Source organism: Helobdella robusta (assembly GCF_000326865.2).
Source record: "Helobdella robusta unplaced genomic scaffold HELROscaffold_19, whole genome shotgun sequence".
Taxonomy (NCBI): Eukaryota; Metazoa; Annelida; class Clitellata; order Rhynchobdellida; family Glossiphoniidae; genus Helobdella; species Helobdella robusta.
Genome location: NW_008704034.1, coordinates 3,087,161 through 3,103,481, shown reverse-complemented (window position 1 = coordinate 3,103,481; position 16,321 = coordinate 3,087,161). Strand labels below are relative to the sequence as shown.

Genomic DNA, 16,321 nt, shown 5'->3' with positions numbered 1-16,321 from the left:
AATAATAATAATAATAATAATAATAAGAATAAGAATAATAATAATAATAATAATAATAATAATAATAATAATAAGAATATTAATAATTACAAGTAGAACTTGGGTAGATAATGAACTGATGATAAGAACAATAACGAAAAAAATGATAAATGATCTGAAGAACAATGGAATAAATAATGATCGACCAAGTGAGTGAAAGAACAATGAATGAATGAATGAATGAATGAATGAAAAAATGAACGAACGAATGAATGAACGAACGAATTGTGAGTTAAATTGTTACTGAATCAGCGAACGAATCAAAAAAAAGGAAGGAGTATAGAACAAACGAACGAACGAACGACGAACGAACGAATGCACAAATGATAAAATGAATAAATGAATGAATAAATAAATGAAAGAATGAATGAATGAATGAAACACCTTATCAATAATGGATAAGGCGTCGCTAAGATACCATGAAATTGTCATCTCAATACACACAAATAACAAGATGTTGTTTACTAACACATACACATGCACGTACAACACACGCACACACAAAAACACACAGATACAAACAAACATACATACACACATACGCATACCAAACATTCACACACACATACCAAACATATATGGATGTTTGGCTAAACGTTTGCTACCCATCGTGTATTCATCACATACATACACGCACACATACATACACGCACGCATAATACACACACGCCACACACACACACACACACACACACACACATACACAAGAACAAACACATACGTACAGTTTCCTGTTTATTAAAATTTTAAATTAAAACCTCGTAAATAAGTAATTGAAGAGTAAGCAGTGTAATAAATTAATGACCCTTAAGTACCATAAAAAGGTTTTGTAATTATTGATGTACTTGCAATGTCTTTAATTTTGGTAAGTTAATTTTCTTGTAATAAATTTTTTACTACTACTACTACTACTACTTCTACTTCTACTTCTACTACTACTACTACTACTACTACTACTACTACTACTACTACTACTAATAATAATAATAATAATAATAATAATAATAATACTAGTACCACTACTGCTACTACTACTACTGTTGCTGCTGCGGCTACTGTGGCTACTACTACTACTAATAATAATATTAAAAATAATAATAATAATGATAAACGCTAGCAGAAACGCTAGAAATATTTTTTATTTGTGTGATAGTCTCGCTAAGCTGAAATCTCATCAGAAAGTTGATCAAATGCGTAGAAATATATTCGGCTCGCTAGGACGCAAGACGTGGCGTGGAACGAAAGTTAGAAATTAATTTTCGACAGGTGGCTGTAGGTTTTTCAAATTCATTTCAAACTTTCATTCACCAATTTAAACCTTAGTTACGAACATACAGGCGATTAATGATCGTATCTGTATTAAGAAAGACGTCCAAGAGATAGAGAGTTAGAGAGAAAGAAAGAGAGAGAAAGAAAAGAAGAGGTGGTGAGAGAGAGAGAAAGAAAGAGGGAGGGGGAGAAAAGAGGCATAAAACGTTAATAAAAATGTAAACAAGGAATTTTATTTCATCAGCACGTGATCCTCGACGAAATGTAAATAATTCAACGTTCGCTGATTAGTTGGACCCTTTAACATGCAGTTCTAACTGCTCTTACAAATATATCCATGGATATAGGATATATCATTCTGTACTATCCACACACCACACAACGTATCACGCACGCACGCACACAGGCACACACTTATGGCGTATGTATGATAGTCATCGCGTAAAAACAACGCGTGACATTGCACTTCTACTAACCCACTGATCCAATCGAAACTGCATCATCACTCGAAAATGTTTAAATAACAATTTAAATCCATAAGTAGTCATCACTAAACTTTGTATCTGTCACGAGTTGTTCCCACATAACCATAATTATTCAAAAACTAATTAACCACGAGCTCACACAGTTCACACACGCACGCACACAAACATTTTGATCGAATTTATCGGGAGACACTGGTGGTAATGGTAGTAGTCGCCGCTCTCCAGTCAAGTACTTGTTTCAAATTTCCCGCCAATAAATATTAAGGCGTGGCCACACACAACAAAGCATTCTTGCATTCTTGCCTGGACATATCCAACACACACGTACACACACACACACACACACACACACACACACACACACACACACACACACACATACAATACACAAATGCAACGTGTAGCATGAAACATACACACGCTCACATACACGTACACGCAAAACGAACACAACACTCGCTGTAACCATATACACACGCACACACACACGCACACAAACATACATACAATGGATAAATAGATAGAAAATTACAAAGAGAAATAGTTCCCAGGCTAAAACCTGTTTATAATATCATGAATATCGACAACTGATTAATTAGTTTAATGTTCATCCATTGTCACAAGGTAGTTGACCAATGGTTTGCAGACATTCAAACTTGAACAATGTACACTAATTTTAGGCTACTGGGTGTATAAATATAATATGTATATATGTGTGCGTATAAAGATAAATATGCATATGCATGTGCCATTATCGTTTAACCTATTCTGCGAACCCAAGTTAAATAGTCCATTTGTGTGGTCATTATTTGGTCATCATTTGACTTCATGGTTTAGTTTCTACACTCACTGTACTATTAATAACTTGTAAGTTCTATTTTTAACACATATTTTTGTTGTTTTAAATCTACTTTCAGTCTTCAATGCATTCATTCTAGGATTTAAAATTAAAAACTAAAATGAATTTTTCGCTTGCCATATTTATGTTAATTTTTACAATTTGTTACTATGGAAACATAAGCTATTGGCTTATGGATGTACACATAAGTTAAGTTCATTCTTAATTAAGGGGTGTTTAAAACAATTTGGCTAAAAATAATTAACAAAATTTGTTTGTATTTAAAATTAATTTTAAAAATATATTAATATTTTGCAATAATAAAATATAATTATTTAATAAAAATAAAAAATTATTACTTTTTTAGTAATATTTAAAAAAAAAGTCATGTCGGCACATCTTTTTATAACAATTGCGTAATAGCACTGACTACGTTAAGAAGTTCCACGCTTGTTTGTGTATTAATGCACTTCAAGTTAGTATATTATATATAGGGGGAACATTTTCAGTTGGCCTCCAAATTTTTCACAAGTTTCTCTGTTGGGTTCGTCGATTTTACTTCTTGTAAAATAATTTTTAGAATAGTTGTCACCTTTAAAAATGTCAGAGATTAAGAAAAACGATGGAGCAGTTAGGGTGGATGAAGATGTCGATGGGGCTGTGAATTTAACAGCAGCCGAGGAAAACGATGCCAACGACTCCGACTTAATCAACGGGACGAATCAGTACGAAGATTACGACGACGACGACGACGAAGATGACGAAAATGATACATGGATTTTACCAAGCTTAGATTGGCTAAATGATCAAAACTTACTTCGTAATTTATATGGATCGCAAAAATTTTCTAGTCTCGATGGATGTGCTGCCTCAACAAATTTTTCTGCCTTACCTGTCAAGCAGGAACCAGTTGAGGACTACAGTCAAGTCTTAACGTTATCAAAACTGAAGGAAACAAAAAACCCCTCCAGCAAGCCACCATTCTCGTTCACTGTCCTAATTCTAATGGCGATAGATAGCTCGCCTAGCAAGCAGCTATTAGTTAAAGAAATTTACAAGTGGGTTGAAACAAACTTTCCTTACTATAATCGAGCCCGTAAAGGATGGAAAAATTCTGTAAGACATAACCTGTCATTAAGTAAATGCTTCACAAAAGTAGAGAAAGATAAAAGCACCGTAAGTTTTCAATCATTGCTATGTTATATTTTTTTTTATCAAAGATTTACTCATAACCTGCATTTTATTTTGAGAATTACGATCACAGTGATAATTTCAATAATAATTATAATATTATGTTATTATAATAAATATTTATAAATAATTTTTTAAATTTGTCGCCTAGGGAATGGGCAAGGGTTCTTACTGGACAATCAACCCTGCCCACTCGGTCAATTTATCTCAAGCCTTTCGAAAGACTGGCCAACATCCGTACCATCAGGTGCAGATGATGTCAGCCAATAGCAACACAGGGTTTTTCAGGTATGTTATTATTGTTTTTATTATTGTTATATATTTATGACTGTTATATTTATTTGTTTATTATTTTATTATTATTATTATATTTATTTGTTTGTTTGACAAATTTTTAAATTTCAGCAATGTTGGTGTTTCCTCTTCCGCATCTATGAGCAAACAAGCTGCTTCAAGTACGTTATTGTTATTTTCATTGTCACTATTATTGCTATTTATATTATTTATTTATATTACTTATTCATTTATTTTATTTATTTATTTTTTGTTATAATGAATTTTAAAAAAATTCTCTTTCCTTTCAGATTCAGAAAAAGAGATCTCCGATCTACGAGGTTGTTGTTTATTTTATATGCATTTTTTTATTGATCCATCCATTCATTCATTCATTCATTAATTAGTAATCTTACACAAGGTGCCTTCCACTGTCGATTAGGACGCATCTTTTATATGTATTTTTTGTTGCGTTTTTAGAGTTTGAGAGTAAGCTTCGATATTGAGGCTCACACTTTGAACTTTTCTCCTTATAATTTTGTTTCATTAGGATTAATTTAATGACGAAATGGTATGGTTTGTATTATGTCAAACAGTCTTAACAACATCAACAACAATAATAATAATATCAATAATAGTAATAGTTACAATAAAACTTAATTCTGTTAAATTCCTCCTCTTAACATTTTACCAGACATCGCTAACATCCTCCTTACGATGAAACGCTCACGTGGCAGCAGCTGCAGCAGCAGCAACAACCACAACGACGATGATGACTGGGATGAGGATGATGATGAAGACGACGACGAAGATGATGATGGTGGTGATGAAATGAGGTGCTAATTTTGATTTATTTTGAATTAATTCCGTTTAAAATCGTTTTAATAGCTAGAAAGATTATTCCATACATACATATGTTTATTTAATATTATTATAAAACTTCTATTTACAACAATCAATTATAGTTAACCAATTATAATTAACCAGTAAAAGTTACCCAATTAAAATTATTACTAATCAATTGTGACTGTTAATCAACCAGTGGGGCTTCTTATGGCGATCATCCGTACTGCTTCAGAATGCACTGTAACGATGATGAAGATGGCGATGATAGTGACGACGACGACGACGACCACAATAGTGGTGGTGGTGGTGGTAAGAGAAAGATTTCTAATGATGATGAGGAAGATGATTTCTATAGAAGCAATAATAATGATAATACAATTGCTGATGATGATAGTATGAGTTGTAGTAATAGGAATGCATATGATGACGGTGAAGATGATAATAATAATAATAATAATAATATGCTGGGTAACATTTATAAAAACAGCATAAGCGTCTTAAACGAGAACTCAGGTAACAAAAAAATTAATAGTAATAATAATAACAATAATAATAATAATAACAATAAAAATGCATGTAACAAACCCATTAAATGCGATGAGAATAAAAAAGATGCCGAATCATCAACAGAATCATCGTCATCATCGTCAGTGCCGAGACCATCATCATCAGCACCGTTACTGCCCTCATCATCATCATCATCTTCGAAACCATCATCATCATTACTAGCCCAACCGTCATTGATGGTCACCAGAAACATGGTTGGGACAAGAAAGCGTAAAAAATTTTTCGACGAAATCGACGTTTTTTTTTATAACTCTACTACTACTACTACCACTACTACTACTACTACCTCCAATACTACTACTACTACTACTACTACTACTACCTCCAATACTACTACTGATAATAATAAACATAATCATAATAATGGTAATAGTAATAGTAACAATGGTGCTGGTAATGATGTAAGAAAATTCAAAAGAGGGACTAGGGTGAGCAACAGAAGAACCTCTTCTACTGCTACTACTACTAATATTAATAATAACAACAATAGTAATAACAATAATAGTGATCGTATTGGTAGTATTATAGATGAAGTTGACATGGCTGCTAATGCCCTGCTAAAACTATCGTCTGTATTTAAAGTTAATTTTATTAATACTACTACCAGCGCGATTACTACTACCACTGCTGCTGCTGCTGCTGTGGCTACTGCTGTCACTGCTACTACTACTACTACTAATGATAATAATAATAATAATAATAATGATAATAAAAGCAACAATAGCAGCAGAAGACCTGCCAGATCAGTCAATAAAAATGTCGGTACCATTACATCTACTACTACTACTACTACTAATAATAATAATAATAAAAACCCGGCAAAGAAAAGAGGTAGAAAACGGAAGGCAACCTCAATAGAAGAAGTCTGCAACAATAATAATAATAATAACAATGAAAATAATGAGAATGTAGGTGAGGTTGAGGTCAAAATTGAAGAAATCAAAGAAGATGATGACGTCACCGTGAAGAAGGAAATTTTGTTCGATAGTGGGGGCTTCGTTGGTCTTGTTGTTGGTGATATTAAAGTGGAAGATGATATGCCTGTGGATGAAATGTGAGGCGATTATGATCATGATGACGATGATTGGTTGGTAATGGTGATGATATTAAACTGATTTTACGATGGTAATGATGACTATTAAGATGCCTTTTAGATATATATATATATATATATATATATATGGTGTGTGCTATGCATACATATATTATAAGTATATCTATATATAAATGATATACTAGTTTATTTGTATATATGTATGTATGTGGATATGTGTGTATGTTTGTTTTTATTTATATATGTATGTATGTTTGTATGTAAGTATGTTTGTATTGATGTATGTATGCATGTTTGTATATGTGTGTTTGTATGCCTCTATATAGATAGACTTCTGATTTAATGTGTTCAATTTTCGCGTTTTATCTTCTTGAAAAAATGACTAATCTTGCATTTCCATCGCAATTTTTTTTTTCATTTAAGAGGAGTAATTTTTAATTAAGTTTTTCTACCTTTTTTGATCTATTTTGATATTTTACTTCACGGTGGAAGACTTATTTGCCATTGTGTTCATTTATATGATGTATTTATTTCTTTTTAACCTTCTGTACTCACACACGCGCACCGCACGCACACACAAACAAACAAATCCGTATGTATTTATAAATATGTTTGTGTGTATTTTTTGTTTTGTTTTGTTGTTGTTGTTGTCCTTTGTTTTGGTTATTCATTTGTGTCCAATTTGTTGTTGTTTGACTAGTATGTTTGTCGTTGATATTATTATTATTATCCATATTATTATTATTGCTGTTGTTTAGTGAATATTTTCTGCATAATTTTGTTGGTATGCAGTTTCTTGTACGGTGTGAAATTATTTTAGAATGAGTAGATGAGTGAGCCTATTATTCGATGTTATGAATTGTGGTGTAGACGAGGATGACGATGGCGTTGTAGATGGTAATGATGTGGGTGATGATGATGTGGATGATGATGAAGATGTGGGTGATGATGATGTGGATGATGATGAAGATGTGGGTGAATGGTGATGCAATACGGTATTAGTTTATTTTATTTACTATCATGTTCACTTTTAAACGTTTTCAGTTACTAATTAATTAATTAATTTTATTATTTTATTCACATAATTATGTCTGGATTTATACAGCAAATTACTTTATTTCATTTCGTCCTGACTTGTATGATATTTCACATTTGCGAAACAGTATTTTTTTGGTTTTTGATGGTGGTGATGGTTAAACTTTAGAAATAATAGTAATAATAATGATGATAATAATATTGATTAGTAATAATAATGATAATTATTATTGTTATTATTATTATTATATGGGATCAGTTCACTTTGTTGGATTTCATTTATTTATTTATTTTCAATATTAAAATGCGAAAAGAAATTTCAATGAATAAGTTATAAAAACTAATGAGGATGGTAACGACTTAGATTTCATTCAATAAAATTACAAACGTATCCACACACACACACACACATATCCAAACTTTTTCGCACACACACACATCCACACACACATATTCACGCATACACACACACACACGCAAATAAGTTAATTACATTGGATTACATACAGTTGCATTGGGTAATAATGTTAAATTTTAATTTACTTGAGGCGTTTTTACAAACAAGACGACATGGTATTTTCCCCACTGTTCATTGAAGCATTAGAATAAAATATTGAATAAAGTAAAAGTTTGGAACAGTAAAAGTAACAAACTAACAACATTTAAAACGTTTAAAATTTAATTTAAAATGAAAAATACGTTAAAAACAGTTCGTCTCAAAAAATTAAAAAACCGATTAAAAATATCGTTCGTTTGTATTCGCATTAATTCGTAATTACTCGATTAAATTGGGGAGCAGAGTCGAATCTACGGTTTTTGTTTATTGGTCCAGGATTTGAACATGCTTATCAGATCGTGGGTTGTCGGTCTTTTGTCGGTATCGGCTGACCAGCAAAGCTGAATGATGAGTTTGAAGTCTTCCTCTATGGGTTGATGTAATTTGCTGCGAGGTCTGTATTTGTATCGCGTTGTCGTATTGGTTGGCGTGCTGTTATATACATGATTTGATTGGTTGTATCGGTTGAGTCCTCTCGTTTGATTGGCCCGTTTGAAGTAACTCAAAAATCTCTTTTCAATGTCGTTTTTGCTTCTACTTCCCTTCTTGCTGTTCTTCGTCGTATCGCGACAAATGCCATCAATTCGCTCACCATCATCGTCGTCGTCATCATCATAGTCATCGTCTTCATCGTTGTTCTTCAGCTCAAAGCCTGGTCGGGCGTTGTAGGCAACAACTGAAAATATAATCACGTGATGATTACTTCCGGCAAACGGTTGTCGCCTGCTCCACATCTGCCACATGGTGATCCCTAGCGAGTAGACATCAGAATGAGGACCAGGCACATCTCCCTTCAGAACTTCTGGCGCCCTGTAGGCGTAAGTTCCTGCCAGTTGGCTGACAGGCTGAGGTTCTGCCGATAAAAATTCGCTGTTTTCATCGTTGTTCGGAGATGGACTGGCTTTATCGTCCAGGGATGGATGAGGTTTGAGTCGTCTGCAGCAGCCAAAGTCGCCCAATTTGCAGCTGTCGTTGGCGGTGAGGAGGATGTTAGCTGGCTTCACGTCCAGGTGTAGAACGAGGTTGGTGTGGATGAAGTGCAAGGCCTCGCATATATCCATGGAGTACCTGACGGTCATGTCGTGTGTTGCACCTAAGGTAACTTGCTTTACTTACTTTTTTTATCATTATCTTTTTTTACTACTACAAAGTAAAAAAGCTTTCTAGTTTTGACGTAAATAGCATAGAAATTGAAAAAATGGAAATTTTTGATGGAAAAGCAGGCAAAATGATTGCTAACTTAACTCTCCTAGGATAGGACATCTCAGCCCCCCTATCGTTGATGACGTTGAGGAGATTCCTCTCTCCGGCGTACTCCATGATGATGACCGCATCTTGCTGGGGGTCGCCCAGACTGGCCGCCAGCACCTGTACGATGTTTGGGTGTCGCAAGTTCAAAACCTGACATTCGGCGCGAAAACTTTCGAGTTTTGCGCGTGAATTTTTGACTCTTCTGTTTGAAATTGGACGGATGGATGGATGGATAGATGGATGGATGGATAAATGGATGGATGGATGGATAAATGGATGGATGGATAGATGGATGGATGGATAAATGGATGGATGGATGGATAAATGGATGGATGGATGGATGGACGGATGGGTGGGCTGATGGAAAAAGGAAACAATTTAAAAAATGTTACATGATAATTATTATAGTAAACTTATTATTATTATTACAAATTATTTCATTACAAGAAAAAATATAATAATTAATTGGCTAATTAATTTACCGGTGAAGTTTTTTCACGGCGACAATTTTATCCCTGAAGACGCCCAGATATACCGCCCCGAACCCCCCGTAACCTGTCTCAGAGAATGCATGAATGAATAAATGAATGAATAAATGAATTGATGGACGAATGAATTCATAAATTAATGGATGGATGAAAGCGTCATTAAATGTATGAATGAGTAAATGAAAGAATAAACCAAACTACATTAAAGAACCAACAAATTAATTTTGAGTTCATGTAAAATATTTGTTCAATCATTTAACCACCATTCTATCCATCCATCCATCCATTCGTCCATCTATTCATTTATCCCTATATTCATTCATTAAACCATCCATTCATTCATTCATTAACCCATCCATCCATTCATTTGTTAATTCACTCACTCATTCATTCATTTACCGATTAATTTTTTCAGTTTAATCTTCGTGATATCTCGCCTCGAGATTTTTGGAGGGGACAGGGTTAATCTGTCACCTGTCGAACCAAGACGAAATCTCCAAATTTTTTTAAGATGGGAATAATACGGAGTCGTGTATCTGTTGTTGTATTTGATGTTGTTGTTGTTGTTGTTGCTGCTGCTGGTGTTGTATTTGTTGTGGTTGTTGTGGTTGCTGCTGTTGTTGATGTCATTGTTACTGAAACCATTGTTGTTGTTGTTGTTGTTGTTGTTGTTGTTGTTGTTATTTTTGTTGATGTTAATGTCGTTGATGTTTTTGTTAGGGATTTTGTTGTTGTTGTTGTTGGTATTCATGACGTCATTGCTAATAATGTGGTTGTTGTTGTTTATAATGATGTTATTTATAGTTTCTTTGGTTTCGCTGATTGTTTTGATGTTTTTATTTAAATCTGTGAACGTTTTGTTGCTGCTTTCTTTGCAGTCGTTGCAGCCGCTGCTGAAATCGACGTCATCAGTGGCGGTTTTGTCGTTGATGATGTCATTAACCACATTATTATTATTATTATTATTGTTGTTGTTGTTGTTGTTGCCATTATTAATGACGTGTTGTTTGTTTTCGATATTTTGTTGACAATGAAAAAATTTTAATTGAAACGGCGTAATTGATGGAGACAATTTGAAAACTGAAGACGACGACGACGACGATGATGATGATGAGCTTTTGTTGGTGTTATTGTTGTTGTTGTTGATGATGACGTCATTATTATTATTATTGTGGATGTTGTTGTTGGTGTTATTGGTGCGGTTTTTGTCTTGGTTGATACATGGTGTTGTTGCCAATGCAGCGTTACTTATTCCATCTCTTCTAAACAACATTTTATTATTAATATTATTATTATTATTATGATTATTATTATTATTATTGTGAATAATTAGCCGGTCCAGATTGATTGAGGTCTGCTTCATATTAGTGTTGCAACGTAGTACCGGCGATTCTTTCTGCGGCGTTTTAAAAACGCTGTCATCCATGTTTTTGTGGCTGTCGTCCATGAAGCCACTGCTTATTATGTTATAATAATAATGATGATGATAATAACAATACCAATAATAATAATAATAATTATAATTATTATTAATATTATTACTAGCACAACAACTTTGCAAATGATACTGCTGCTTCTGCTGCTGATACTACTACTATTAGTTTATTAGTTCATTCATTCCTTCATCCATTCATCCATTCATTCATTCGTTCATTCACTAATTCATTCATTCATTCATTCGTTTGTTCGTTCATTCTTTCATTCATTCGTACATTCATTCATTCATCCATACCTTTGTAATAAGCCAATACTTAGATGGAGGCATCTTGAAAATGGAAAAATGTTTGCAATGTTGTTGCAATTTTGAGGTTTGCTGTTGTCAAAATATAACCAGCTTTTTGCTTTTGTGTTTCTATTGTTGCTGTTGTTGTTGTCGGCGGTAGTGATAATGATGTTTTTGCTGCTTGTTTTGTTGTCAAAATACAGCCAGCTTCTGGCTTTGGAGTTTCTCGAGTTGTTATCATGATTATTATTGTCGTTATTATTATTCTTGTTGTTCTGTTGTTGTTGATGATGATGAGGTTGTTGTTGCTGTTGTTGCTGTTGTTGTTGTCGTTGTCGATTTCTTAGCATTTCGTTCAAACTAACAAAAATATTAAAAAAAACAAAGAAATGTAAGTTGCTTATCCTTCAAAACACCAAAAATTAATTTTATTCAATTTCATTTTTGTTATTTTTTAAATTAAAATCTAAAAATGTCAAAAATTCATTTTTTCGTTCTTTCTTTCTTTCTTTCTTTCTTTCTTTCTTTCTTTCTCTCTCTTTCTTTCCTTCTAAAAGCCGTAAAATATTTAAAAAAAATTTCGGAATTCAAGTTCACTGCAGGTTTTTTTCCTGGAGGATTGTTATAAAATGGCTCTTAATAATAATAATAACAATAATTATAATTATAATTAATTATTATTAATATTATGTGGATATTATTTATGTGTACGTGTGTATGTCAATTTGCAAACATAGACACATGTGTGAATTTGCATATTGTATACGTGTGTGTATTTAACTTTGTATTCATGTGTATTTATGTGTGTAACATTATCTTAGTATCTTACAATGATGTAGTACAGTTTATAGTTGAGAACAAGGAATATTCTTTGCTTACTTGAAAAATGTTTGATACACACACACATACACACACACACATGCACACGCACGCACACATACACGCATATACACACAAACACGGACACACAAACAAGTAAACAAATGAATAAATATGGACTCATTAGCATTCATACAACTAAATATATACATCAATAAATCAATATAAAATGCAATAATACATTAACACATACATACACACATACATAGATATGAAATATATAGATACATGACGGGCGATAATATAGAAATGCAATATGATTTACACAATAACATAGATGAAATAGTATTAACGATACTACATCAACAAAGATACATTGATATAAATAAATACATGGAGTAACGGGTGATAATATAGAAGGACTACAGCATACAAACATTGGTAGATAAGACAAAAGTGGATTCATTAAATGGAATGCGTGTATGTGTGGGGGAACATGGTAAGAAGAACAAAGACCTTTTAGACTGACCATTATGACGCCCATCTTTAGAAGCATCCAGCTTAATTAACCTTTTCATCTTTGGTCAGATGATGGTATTGATGATGGTGATGATGTTGATGATGATGGTGATGGTGATGATGATGTTGAGATAGATTATGGTGCTGCTGGTTATGATAACATAGATGGTGATGATGATGACGTAAGTAATGATGATGATGATAGTGTGGACGATTTCGGTGACCTGCAGAGCAAAAAAGCAAAAAATGAAAAATAAGAATAACGCCATCATCATCATCCTCATCATCATCACCATCATCATCATCACCATCATCATCATCACTACCAACATCAACAAAATTCCTAACACAATTAACGACCAGCGAGTCATGCGCTGATTAGTAGCACCCAGGTGTCACCATGAAGGGCAAAAAAACAAAGAAATGTAAATTAAACTATCTTTGTTCTTTTTTCTTTGGCTATTTTCCTTCTTTCTTTCTTTCTTTCTCATTTTCCCTCTCTCTCTCACTCTTTATTTCTCTCTCACTTTCTTTCTCCCTCTCTCCTTTTCTTCAAGTTAATCTGCTTTATTTATAAGTCTACTGTTTTCCGAACTATTTATTTAATTTTTTTCATTTCAAGACATTTTTCGGCATCTAACTTTTTTCACTACTTGAAATAATTAAGTCGATGAGAGAAGTTAGATGTTAAGAATTCATTTCTTTCAAGTGGAGCGCAAAGGACCCCGTTCAACTGCCTCGGGGATGAATTTAAAATTTAAATATCCCTTTAAACCGCCATCTTTCTTTTTTTTTAGTTTTTCACATTCTGTTTCTATTGGAGTTAATTTTTAAATTAACACATATAAACGAACATACACGTTTAATATATGCGCGTGTGCGTGCGTGTGTGTGTGTAATGTGTGTGTGGTGTGTGTGTGTATGCGTGTGTACGTATATTTATACTTTTATATATAGATAAGTTAGAGCACCCTTGTGAGTGATTAACATCGCGTACCATCCGCTTTTTGTATTTTTTGTACGTAATTTTATATGTTTGTGTGTGTGCGTGTGTGCGTGCGTGTGTGTATATTTTCTTATGCCCGTGTGTTTGTTTGTTTGCATACACGATGCAAACTTACCCAAAGGCTTACCCAAACTAACTCTTTTTTAGTATCAAAGAAAAATAATAACGTTTTGTTGTGTTTGAAATTAAACTAATTTGGTAGAGAGTCATTATAGAAACATATAAAAACATACTTTACATACAAACAATACCAAATACACTAAACAAACATACGAACAATCATACAGACATACAAACATTCATACAATCAAGCATACATACAAGCGAATAAACAAAATCAATACCATCCTTTTTTCGTCTTCATTAATAATTGTCTAATCATTATTATCATATGTAACGCACACATATACAACCATACATCCATGTATTGGTTTGTTGTTGTATATTATTATTGTCGTTGTTATTTGTTATTATCTATATGTGTGCGTTACATATGATAATAATGATTAGACAATTATTAATGAAGACGAAAAAAAAAAAAAAAAAAATCTATATCTATATGTCCTGGTTATGACATTAAACTGACCCTCACTGCCTTGTGAGTGATGTTGGATCATCAAAGGCTAGGCCCACCGCTTATAACTGTGGTTGCGTAAGGAAGGGCGTCCTGCGTAAAAATTAGCCAAATAAATTACTTATGATGGAATGGCGTCGAGGGGTATTTCGGTTTCATCATAGGTAGCCAAACGGCAACCCCCGATCTCGGGGAAAATGTCGTCTAAACGTGTGTTGTTGTATTTGTTATTATCTATCGTTATTATTGTTGTTTGGTTAGAGTTTTTACAAAAGAGGAATCATTAACGTCATTAAAACATAGTTTTGTCGCGACATTTATCTTTCACTGTTTTGATCTGTATACATTTTGATTTGTTTTTTCTTTGTTTTAATAATTTTTTTAAAGTTTTTTCATACAATCCAACAAGCAAAACTCCGTTTTCTGCATTGACATTTGTGTTTTTATTTTATGAGATATCGAATTTTTGTTCATACAAATTTTTTTCAAAAAACAAATAAACAAAACAAAAAAGACTACAAAACTAATAAAAATATCCGATTTTAGTAGCATTGCTTATCGAATCGAAAATAAATAAATTAATAGATTAATTAATAAAAAAAGAATAAATAAATTAATTAATTAATATCTTAATTAATTAATGAATGAATTAGTTAATTAAGAATAATAACATTTTTGTAATATATAATCCGAAATTATGTATTTTCATAATTATATTAATATATCATTTTATTTCGTTGAGTTTCGACATTACAAACTGTTTCTAATTTATAACTATTGCTAAATATTATAAGACATGAAAAACAAAATTTCGTTATAATAAATTCATAATAATAATAATAATAAGTAACAATAAAAATAATAAAATAATAATAAATCAATTGGCTTTTTTTGCATTTCAATCAAATAAACACACACTGCCTTTCAAAAACAAACATACACACACACACCACACACACACACACACACAGAAGGAACGTCAAAAGGAAAAGGTGGGGTATCGGTGCGTCCACCCCTCTTCCACCCACTGGCCACTCACCATCTCCAACTGACCAGTGTAAGCGTTAAAGGACCCAGAGACAGGTGTGGCAGCCACCATGGACACAGGCGATCTGTTGGCGTGTGATGACGACAGCGTGATTTGATTGGTGGACGTAGAAGGAGATGGGCGGGGCATACTGTAGAGGGCCTCGGCTAGGTCGGCGGCCCTTTTTAAGATTATTTCCTGCACGGTAAAATTATTCGTTATAAGAAACAATTGACTGAGGTCAAAGTTCATTTTCTACTAACTTTCGGTAACCTTTCCGGATCACCTGGATGTCTCGGTACCAGCTTCATGAGACGTTGGAAGCCAAAATCTATCGTTGGTTCTGTAAGGGCTGATGATGATGATGAGGATGATGGAGATGTTGATGAAGAAGAGGAGTATGACGATGATGATGACGATGATGAATACGATGACGATGATGGAAAAAGATTGTACAAACAAAACGAAACGCAAATTCGAATACAAATGAAGAAAGAAAAATTTATAAAAATGTCAAACCTGTATATACAAATCTACCGGGTGCACTTTTGCAGAATTGCTTGGACTTGAAGGTCAAGGTGACCTCGACGACCCCAGGAATGTGTCGTGAGGGGGTCTGCACGCGTATGGCGTGTGACGTAATCAACTGAAGTCAAATAGGTCGAAATAAATGAATGTATGAATAAATAAATAACTTTTTAATAGAAGATAATCAGTTAAACAAATATTTGAATGTATGAAAATGTACGCTTTAGCTCAAA

General features: G+C 33.1%; 2 protein-coding genes across 2 annotated transcripts; one reads left to right on the top strand and one right to left on the bottom strand.

Moving 5' to 3' along the window:
• Positions 1-3,597: 3,597 nt before the first annotated feature.
• HELRODRAFT_144946 (hypothetical protein) lies at positions 3,598-4,072 on the top strand (the record flags this gene model as incomplete). The annotated part of the gene is made up of 2 exons (XM_009016894.1): positions 3,598-3,807; positions 3,974-4,072. Coding segments are annotated over 2 exons (309 nt in total), but the record flags the coding sequence as incomplete, so codon positions are not given.
• A 3,803-nt stretch (positions 4,073-7,875) lies between these two features.
• Positions 7,876-11,318, bottom strand: HELRODRAFT_191292 (hypothetical protein; the record flags this gene model as incomplete). Its single annotated transcript, XM_009016893.1, has 4 exons — positions 7,876-9,221; positions 9,394-9,606; positions 9,887-9,959; positions 10,367-11,318. 4 exons carry the CDS (start codon positions 11,316-11,318, stop codon positions 8,405-8,407), a joined length of 2,055 nt encoding a protein of 684 aa, XP_009015141.1. The 3' UTR covers positions 7,876-8,404.
• Positions 11,319-16,321: the final 5,003 nt, after the last annotated feature.